This window comes from Oryzias melastigma, linkage group LG6 (genome assembly GCF_002922805.2).
Source record: "Oryzias melastigma strain HK-1 linkage group LG6, ASM292280v2, whole genome shotgun sequence".
Taxonomy (NCBI): domain Eukaryota; kingdom Metazoa; phylum Chordata; class Actinopteri; order Beloniformes; family Adrianichthyidae; genus Oryzias; species Oryzias melastigma.
Genome location: NC_050517.1, coordinates 30,160,864 through 30,169,907, shown reverse-complemented (window position 1 = coordinate 30,169,907; position 9,044 = coordinate 30,160,864). Strand labels below are relative to the sequence as shown.

The 9,044-nt window shown below is 41.6% G+C and overlaps 3 protein-coding genes across 7 annotated transcripts in view; 2 read left to right on the top strand and 1 right to left on the bottom strand.

Moving 5' to 3' along the window:
• The first annotated feature begins 59 nt into the window (after nt 1-59).
• pdf (peptide deformylase, mitochondrial) lies at nt 60-3,786 on the top strand. Of its 2 annotated transcripts, none has more exons than XM_024282296.2 (3): nt 60-200; nt 1,286-1,942; nt 3,176-3,786. In XM_024282296.2, exons 2-3 carry the CDS (start codon nt 1,342-1,344, stop codon nt 3,331-3,333), a joined length of 759 nt encoding a protein of 252 aa, XP_024138064.1. In that variant the 5' UTR covers nt 60-200; nt 1,286-1,341; the 3' UTR covers nt 3,334-3,786. The 2 variants fall into 2 exon arrangements, with proteins under 2 accessions (XP_024138064.1, XP_036068427.1); XM_036212534.1 differs by having other exon boundaries at nt 103-202; nt 1,312-1,942.
• Nucleotides 3,787-4,772: 986 nt separating this feature from the next.
• On the bottom strand, nt 4,773-9,044 carry spata2l (spermatogenesis associated 2-like). Its single transcript, XM_024282136.2, has 4 exons — nt 9,025-9,044; nt 7,503-7,869; nt 7,143-7,436; nt 4,773-5,934 (listed from the first exon to the last, which is right to left on the bottom strand). The coding sequence occupies exons 2-4, from the start codon at nt 7,866-7,868 to the stop codon at nt 5,200-5,202; spliced, it is 1,395 nt and encodes a 464-aa protein (XP_024137904.1). The 5' UTR covers nt 7,869; nt 9,025-9,044; the 3' UTR covers nt 4,773-5,199.
• The window catches only part of si:dkey-238o13.4 (uncharacterized protein LOC560780 homolog), a 10,658-nt gene continuing 9,995 nt past the window's right edge, over nt 8,382-9,044 (top strand). For 3 of the 4 annotated variants that reach the window (XM_024282142.2, XM_024282139.2, XM_024282138.2), the window contains exon 1: nt 8,393-8,750. The gene's annotated coding sequence lies outside the window, so the exon portion shown is untranslated. Of the gene's footprint in view, nt 8,751-9,044 lie in introns of all 4 variants that reach the window. The other variant, XM_024282144.2, reaches the window with a different exon arrangement.

The window sequence follows — 9,044 nt, the reverse complement described above, 5'->3', positions numbered from 1 at the left end:
CACTTGAAATAAATATATATATTTGATTTAAAACAGTATACAAATCTGTTTTAGATGAGTATCTAATTTATCCTCTAAGGTAGAATATTCCCGTCAACACTTTTAATTTGAAATTCACCGTGACGTGATTGACCCGGAAGAGGTTTGTCCCTCTCAACGAGCCTCTTCATGCTGGCAAGAAAATGACTTCTCCCTAGAAGGTATAACTATTTCATCGACATTAAATGAATATACAATAGTGATAAATACAACATGTTAGTACATCTATAATCGTAGGAAGCTGTAGTTTATCTGGAGGGTTGATTTGTTGCCCGGACGCCCGCGCGGGGCGCAGTTTGACCTAAAGCGGCACTTTCATCATTGAAGAGTAGATACTTGTTTGATCTTTTACTCGTTTTTAATCATAATATATTAAAATGCAATGCAATAAAACTACACTTCCCAGCGTTGACAAAAGATTAAAAAAATGAAACAATAAATTAGTTATTAACCTTTAAAGAAAAACATTAAACTTTGATCCAAATAATAGATGCGACCTAGAAACCACCTTGAAGATAAATCATTTTATTTAAATCCATTTGCGCCCAACAGAAAAAAACTATCTTAAAGTAATATCTACAATTTACCCCGTGTGATTGTTTTTTAAGATTCAAACTTCAACCCCGAACCATTTATTCATCTGAAACATTCGTACACCAAAGCTGCAAACACATGAAGGTTTTTAAATATTGCTCATTTTCTTCATTTTGTGAACAATTTGGACCCAGAAGTTTCCAATGTAATCAATCATGTTATTTTGTGCAGACCTTGTATTAGTTTATGAAATGGCCTTTGTTTACTGTCTTTTTGAGTTATTTCTCTGATTATTTTAAGTGTCTTAATTGCATTTCAAACAAAAAGAGAATAATTTATAAAAAATTATGATTTCTAATTCTATCTGCTGTGTTTTCTCTCTAATTATTTTTTTTCATTGTTTACATTAGCTCACTCTGACTTGGTTTATATAGAAGTAAATATAGTTATAAAATTGTTTTATCTAAAGGTAATTGTTTTATTTTATATTCAAAATTACGCTGTAAATTGTGAAAGAATTTTCCTTTTGTATTTAAAAAACATAATACAGTTTTCTCTAAACCACAACAAAACATCATGATAGTGTTTATTATATATAATGACTAAAGTATTTATGTCCTTTGAACTTGTTTCTCGTTTCTGCACTGGGTTCCCTCACATTTTATTTAAAAGATGATTTTAAGTGAATGAGTGCAGTGTCTCTGTCCCACAGCGGTGTGGACGTGTGGACGTGTGGACGTGTGGACGTGTGGACGCTGCAGCTGCACCATGACCTCAAAGACCTCAGCATCTCTCCTGCAGCTCTCCTGGAGGAGCTTCAGACTTTCTGCTTCCAGAGCGCCGTGCTCACGTTTCCCAACCACAGCGGTTTCCTCTCACCTTCCACACTCACTCACATGTAAACGTTCGATTTCCAGTCATGTCAAAGTCCGCTCCTATCTTCAGTACATGAAGCGTAAAGTCAGACCCCCTCCAAGTCCTCCTTACACTCATGTTTGCCAAGTAGGAGATCCTGTCCTGCGTTCACATGCAGCTCCTGTTGACCCTGCAGCTGTAACAGGCCCGGAGGTCCAACATGTCATCAAGAACATGGTCAAAGTGATGCGTAAACTGGAGTGCGTGGGACTGAGCGCGCCTCAGGTCGGCGTACCGCTGCGCATCCTGGCTCTGGAATATCCAAAGGAGATGCTGGAGGAGAGCTCCCCAGCTGTGAGGGAGGCGCGCGGTATCAGCGTCCAGCCCCTCAGGATCTTTATCAACCCCCAGCTGAGGGTGATGGACGGTCGGACCGTGCAGTTTCAGGAGGCCTGTGAAAGCATCTCTGGTTTCTCTGCTACAGTTCCACGGTATCTGTCTGTGGAGGTGTCAGGTACGTAAACGGGTTATGTACTGGGTAGAAAGTGTTTGCCAGGCTCAGACTCTGAAGGTTCTCCCTCTAAAAGTAATAGCAGACATCTGTCAGTCAGTTGAATTCATCATAAATACATTTCAACTGAATGGCAGAATGTAAAAAAAACTGACCTCGTGATCTTCTCTGAATCCTCTGGATCATCTAGATCAGGAGAGTCAAACTCAATCACACGGGGGACCGAAATCCAAAACACATCTTAGGTCGCAGCCGAACAGGATAAACATTTACTGAACACACTAAAATATACAGTATTAGCTGTGATAATGCTAGTGTGAATGCTGGAAGATGAATTTGGCTGCTGAAGATGTTGGTGCTGATAGCTGAAGATGCTAGTGATGATAGCTGAAGATGCTAGTGCTGATAGCTGAAGATGCTAGTGCTGATAGCTGAAGATGCTAGTGCTGATAGCTGAAGATGCTAGTGCTGATAGCTGAAGATGCTAGTGATGATAGCTGAAGATGCTAGTGCTGATAGCTAAAGATGCTAGTGATGATAGCTGAAGATGCTAGTGCTGATAGCTGAAGATGCTAGTTCTGATAGCTGAAGATGCTAGTGATGATAGCTGAAGATGCTAGTGATGATAGCTGAAGATGCTAGTGCTGATAGCTGAAGATGCTAGTTCTGATAGCTGAAGATGCTAGTGCTGATAGCTGAAGATGCTGAAGCCGATAACCAGCTGAAATATTTAGTAGATCCCATGTTAGCCTAAAAAACAAACAAAAAAAAGCCTAAATTAGCCAAAGGGGCTAGCATGTAGCTGAAATATTAGCTAAACTTTAAAATAGCCTCGGGCCATTACTAACAATAAAATAAAATGATCTGGAGGGCCGGATCCGGCCCCTGGGCCTCGACTTTGACACGTGTGATCTAGAGGGTTCCTGGGGAACTTAAAGGCGGGTCTGGACGTGTTCTGGTTTAACCCTTTGACACATGAGGCATCGCCGGTGACGCTCAAAGACAAAATCTTCAACATAGTGGAGGATAGAAGAGCGGTCTGTGATGGACTGAATTCTGGTTTGTTTGTTGGAGCTAAAATCGTGTTTTCTGCACCTTTATACAAATAAATTGTTTAAAAAGTGATTTCACTCGGTCTGACGGTTGCATCCACGATGACCAAACTCAGCTCTTGACAGACTGTATCCCTCACACAACCTGCTGATGCATTCAGGTACCTGTGGTGTTTTTGGTCAGGTCTGAATGAGAGCGGAGAGGCGGTCTCATGGCAGGCCAGCGGCTGGGCGGCTCGGATCGTCCAGCATGAGATGGACCACCTGGATGGGATCCTCTACATCGACCGCATGGACAGCCAAACCTTTATTAACATTAACTGGCAAGCCTACAACGAATGAAGACCATTATCACAACAGCTTCATCTGCTCCACTGACCGTCCATCACTGCAGCAGAGATGAAACCGGTTTGTGGAGCAGACCTGTCAATCACTCGAGGAAACGTGTTCTTCAAACTCAACTATTACTGTGTTTTGGTCCAAGATGCTTCTGGAGATCTTTTCACTTCTCATTGTAATCCAGCATCAGCCTGATGCTGATGATAAGATGATGACAGCTAAAAGTAAAACCAACGTCCATCTTGGTCAAACGCTCCAAAGATTGGAGTGTTTTGGTCTGAGTTTTCTCTATTTTATTACCTATTCCAGAGGTCTGCAGCCTTTCACAATAAAAACCATTTGGATTCATTTTCTACTGATCCAAACCTAGAAGGAGCCGCACAGTCTCACTTTAGTCTTTAAGGAATTTGCATCATGACAGTCTTTAATTTAATAATAAATATGAATTATGTTTTACATTTGACAGAAGCTCAAGTAACTTCTTTTCAAAATAAAAGACTCTCTATACCAAACAGGATCATCTCAGTGGAGTTCTGAACAGCTAGTAACAATGTTGTGCAGCATAAGATAATATGTGTTTTAACTCATATTAAATATAAAATCTGTTCATTCTGGAGGTAGAGTTGATCAAACCAAACGTCTTCAGGTCAACAGGATCTAAAAACCTTCATAGTTTATCATTTATGTGAACCTCAGACATCAATTTATACATTTAACTCATCTAAATTAAATGATAAGTAATCCTTACTTTAAAGAATTGCTATTTATTTTTCTTTTTCCTTCCTTGTCCTCAGCAGTCTTATACTGCTGGGTTTAGTTATTTTAGTTTGAGGTTTGGTAGTCTTAGTTTGCAGACTTTGTTTTCTTGAGGTAGTTTTGGTCTTTTGGATCTTCTGACTCAGACGGTCGACATGCTGGGTCAGCATCTCCATGACTTATGTTATGTTTGGTTGAGGATCCACCATGGAGAGATAAAGATCCACATGTGGATCTGGAGCTGCAGGTTGGAGACTCCTGGTATAGATGATGTTTGATCAAATACGCATCACTGAGTGTTACTGAATGAGGGATAAATCCTACTTTACTATTTGCAGACATGTTTCAGCTAATGAAGCTAGCTTAAAGCCGCACCCTGATGAAGGTTTTGTTTTTAACATGATCTTGTGGGATGATGATGGTCATACACAGAGAAAATTTGGCTTAACTTGAGTATTTCTTTATTCAAATTCAGGAGCAGAAAAAAATGCAGTTTAAAGAAAAAGGCACATTTGTTACGTAGAAGTTCCCTGCTCCAAGCTCTCAGCAATAGGGAGGGGAAGGGGGGCGGGGTTGCTCCATACCAGCAGTTAGAGCTGAATTTCTAATTGCTGCTCAGCAGAAACTATGTCCTAAAAAACATAATCAGAATTAAGAAACCACTTTTAAAAGTAGATCAAAAGAAAGAAAGGCCTCAGATCAGTTTAATGTTGGCACTTTGGATCCATGAAATAAATATTGTGGTGATAAACTTAACGTTAGATATCCATTTATATCGTTTAAACATTCTACATTAGTGAAGCTGCAGAGTAGCAGCATCAAAGGCAGTAACTATTGATTTCAAATGGCAGTAAACACACGTTAAGACTGCGGTGACCCTTTTACTCCAGACTGTGCAAACAACACATAAGAACAAACACTTTCAGCTCAACACAAAGGAGTGAAGCAGAAGTGTCAGCTGTAATAAACCTGACGGAACCAACACTTTGAGGAGACAGAACGTGAACTCAATGCTTCAACACCAAAGAATCCCAGAAACTCAGAGGAAGGCAACTCTCGAATCTGATTGGCAGGTTTAAGGCACGCCCACTCAGTGCCTCAGTAGTGCAGAGGTCACACAGGGGTCGACTGGTCCAACGTTTGGCCGCAGTCGCATGCGACCGGGCTCCTGTACCAGCAGTCCTTGCAGTAGTCCCTGCCGCAGTACCTGCACAGCACCGTGGGGTTCCTGCTGGACTCCTTCCCACAGGAACACACCCCCAGCGGGCTGACGGCGTGCTGGCCTTTGCAGACGACGGCGTCCCTGCAGGAGGAAGAGTGGAAGACGCTGCAGCTGTGACACAGAACCCGAGGGTCCAGTCTGGTGAGGTCACAGCAAGCGTGAAAGCTGATTGGTTGAGGAGGCGGAGCCTCTGGATCGTCTCCGAGTGGCGAGTCGGGTGCAGCTCCTTCAGTGCTTCCGTTGGGCCGCTTCATTACATAACCCACGCTGTGACGCGTTTGACATTTCCTGAAGTAGGCACAGGAAAAGTCGTGCAGGCTGTCGCACTCAAGGGATCGTATTACAAGCTCAGGGGAATTCAGACAGCTGCAGGTACGGCGGCTTTCAGGCCCCGCCTTCTCATCTGATGGGAGGTTCAGCTCCTCAAGGGACCGTTTGTCTGGAGCTTTCGTAGGTGCAGAACCTCTGAGGGTCTCTGGCTGCACTGGGGTCTGAACTGGCCACAAGGAGAAGTTTCCATTCTCCATCTCTTCCAGATCAGCTCCGTACAAGTCCTCCTCCAGGTCAGGATCTATGTGGAGCCGCTTCTTCACCTCAAACTTCTTGAGGGTGTTTTCCAGAGCCACCTGTCAGGAACGACCAAACATCTGTAACACCAGCGTCTCACTGCAAACCAACGTGGTTCTCTTCAGCAAACAGGACACGAACTTTAAGAAAAGAAAGTTTGTATTTCTTAATGTCTTCTTCGTTGTGTACTTACCAGGAAAATGGAAAGAAAGGAAATTCTACTAATAAATCTCCAAAGTACTCCAGAGTACTATAATTATATAAAATTAAAAAACGTTTGTATAATCAAACAATCTTTATCCGTTTAGCTGATCAAGATCAGGATCAGGAAAGTTTCCAGAAATCTTAAGATAAAAATGAAACAGAATTTTCATTTTTACAAAGAAATTTGAGAAGAAAAAAAAGGAAATGCATAACTTTATTCAAGAGAGGAAAGATGAGCATTTGTGCCCAAATTGAATCTGATCTATTAAAACATATTTGGCGTCTAAAATAAAGTGATTCCAGTTTACAGAGTCTGAATGAAGAGCTGGATAAGAGACTGTAGAGCAGGAGTGTCCAACTCAACCGCACAGGAGCCAAAATCCAAACCCTTCAGTCCTGGACAGGATAAACATTTATTCAACACTAAAACTACATTTCTAAAACTTTACAACTATAACTTTTTAACATAATTATGAACTAGATATAGAGCATTACCTGTGATAATGCTAGTGTGAATGCTGGAAGATGAATTTGGCCGCTGAAGATGCTGAAATTGACAGATAGCTAAAATATTAACTAAACACCAAGTTAGCCTAAAAAAATCTTAGTAAATGCAAAAATAGTCCAAAAAACTAGCAGAATGTCAACTTTTAAAAGTTTCAAACTGTAACTTTTTAACACAATTATGAATAATAAAAATACATGAATATTATTCCAAAATAAACCAACTTAAACCTTAAATAACTTTCCATATTTTACTCTTCATAAAAATATATTTGTCAAACTTATAGTTTAGGTCATTAATAATAAAATAAAATTACCCAGAGGGCCAGATCCGGCCCCCGGGCCTTGACTTTAACTCGTCCTGTAGATTTTTAAGATAACTGCTGATATAATAATTAAGATTAATATTTTTGATGGAAAATCTTTTAGTGTTTACATTTAATGATAGTTTATTTAAAAAAATGGGAGTGAAAAAGTTCTTAAAATAAAACAGTAACAAACCAAGAGGTAAACTGGGTTACGGACACCGCGTCCCGTACACGGTTCCAGTGACCCTCACCTGCAGGGCGTTTCCTCTCCGTCTCTCGTGTACCAGGCTCAGCTCCCACTGGCCGTCGCTGGGGTGGTTCCTGAGAGCCGTCCAGAGGAGATGGCACTCGCAGCGGGCCATGAAGAAGGCACATGACAGGCGCAGAAACTGGTTCAGGGAACCGGGGTGGACTCTGGGCGGCTGGAGCAGAAGCTGTTGGGGTTCTGACGGGCCATACTCGTACCCCAATAACCCAAATAGTTTCTCGATCTGAGGCATGGACAGCACCGGCGCTACGTAGTGTGTGAATCTACCTGAATACATCTGGGGAAGAAAAGAAGGTCAGGAAAGAGAAATGCAAATACATTTGACAAAGAATCTTTAAACCACCTTGATGACTTTGTACTCTTTTCTCCAAGGTCCCAGATACAAATTCAAGGACGCTTGCTCCAGGAACTCAAAAACTTGGGCCAGCTCCTTCAGTCCCACTCGTACGTTCGCTCTCCTCCTGCGGAGGCCTGCTGCAGCTCCAGCTTGTAGGGCCTCCTCCATCTCCTGCAGCGGATCCAAACCCAGACAGTGTGTCTCCCGAGCATCCCCCATCTTCAGCATCTCCTCCACCTGCTTCCAAAGCTTCTCCTCTCTGCATGGCAGGCTGGACCCGCGCTCCAGAACCTGCTGCTCCAGGGCGTGGTCGTACACCCTCAGCAGGTCCTCAGCGGCCTGGCCGAAGCTGCTGGGCGGCTGTTTGTGCATCCTGTTAGAAAGAATAGATTACACTTTAGAGATCAAAAGGTGTTTCTTGTTATTGACCCATTCATTCATGTGTGGGAGTTGGAATGAGCCAATAGAAAACACTAAACATAATTTAAATATCGCTTTAGTTTACAGCATTAACAGGAGATTCTGGTGAAACTAAAGGAAACTTTCTGAGAACAGATGTGGACAAATGTCCAAAATATAATGTTTGTCGTGTAAAGGTGGAGTGGTTGTGTCTGGTTTACCAAATCACACTTAAAAACCTTCCACTTCTTTGAATGTTCTTGAAACAACAGCATTGACCAAATGTTGGGACGGATGATCCGGTCTCTCCGTTTGGGCGTCTCGGCCTCCGCCGTTAGCTTAGCAACGAAACCAGCGACGAACGAGCTCGACTCCCGAATCACAGCGAGACGTCTGACAGTTTCAATGTTTAAATCAATGTGTTCAAACACAAAAGGAAGGTTCACTACAAATAAAGAAGAATATGAAAAGACGGAGTAAAACATAAACACACACATGGCTAATAACTCGTCTCGTTAGCTCGGTTGTAAACGAAAGTAAAACTTTTTTCAGTTTCACTTGGATAAAAATCCTTAAATTGTGCCAAAAATGCTCAGAAAACTGCTACAAAATTATTTTTAAGGTTTGCGTCAAATTCACAGAATAGTCGAAAAGTTAAAGTGTAGAATTTATCTCGGACACAAGTGTGAACTGTCTTAAACCGTTTTGTTAGCTCGTTTTGCATTTATTTACAGCGTTTCTACGGTGTTTTATATTTACTTACTCCGAACAGGTCTGACCTTAGACTACATACAAGTAAAGAATAAAGACCGTGTTTATATTCCTACTCACACAAAGGAGCTACACCTTATCTCAGTTAAGTCGCGTGAAAGTTTTCCAAACCTTCAGTCAGAAAGTAGAAAGTTGCTAACTCGTGCACGCGCTCACTCGAACCTACTAGCATAAATCTGATATTAAAGCACATTAACTTGATTGTAACGTCGATTTAAAAGGTCACAGGTTATAATTATCTAAAAGATAAATTCAAATATTTGCTAGCAGTGCTTTGCGGTTAGCTACGTTAAAACGGGGACACGTTTTTGAGAAGATTTGAATGTACAGAGAAAAACAAACAACCAAACAAACCCACCTATTGTTGATACTTGAACG

What these genes read in the sequence shown, in the direction of transcription:
- pdf (XM_024282296.2), top strand. Translation starts at nt 1,342, where the DNA reads ATGACCTCAAAGACCTCAGCATCTCTCCTGCAGCTCTCCTGGAGGAGC. An exon ending in TCTGTCTGTGGAGGTGTCAG is followed by an intron (nt 1,943 to 3,175) that starts GTACGTAAACGG and finishes GTTTTTGGTCAG; the next exon opens with GTCTGAATGAGAGCGGAGAG.
- spata2l (XM_024282136.2), bottom strand. Translation starts at nt 7,868, where the DNA reads ATGCACAAACAGCCGCCCAGCAGCTTCGGCCAGGCCGCTGAGGACCTG. An exon ending in AAGAGTACAAAGTCATCAAG is followed by an intron (nt 7,437 to 7,502) that starts GTGGTTTAAAGA and finishes TTTCTTCCCCAG; the next exon opens with ATGTATTCAGGTAGATTCAC. An exon ending in GGAGAGGAAACGCCCTGCAG is followed by an intron (nt 5,935 to 7,142) that starts GTGAGGGTCACT and finishes CGTTCCTGACAG; the next exon opens with GTGGCTCTGGAAAACACCCT.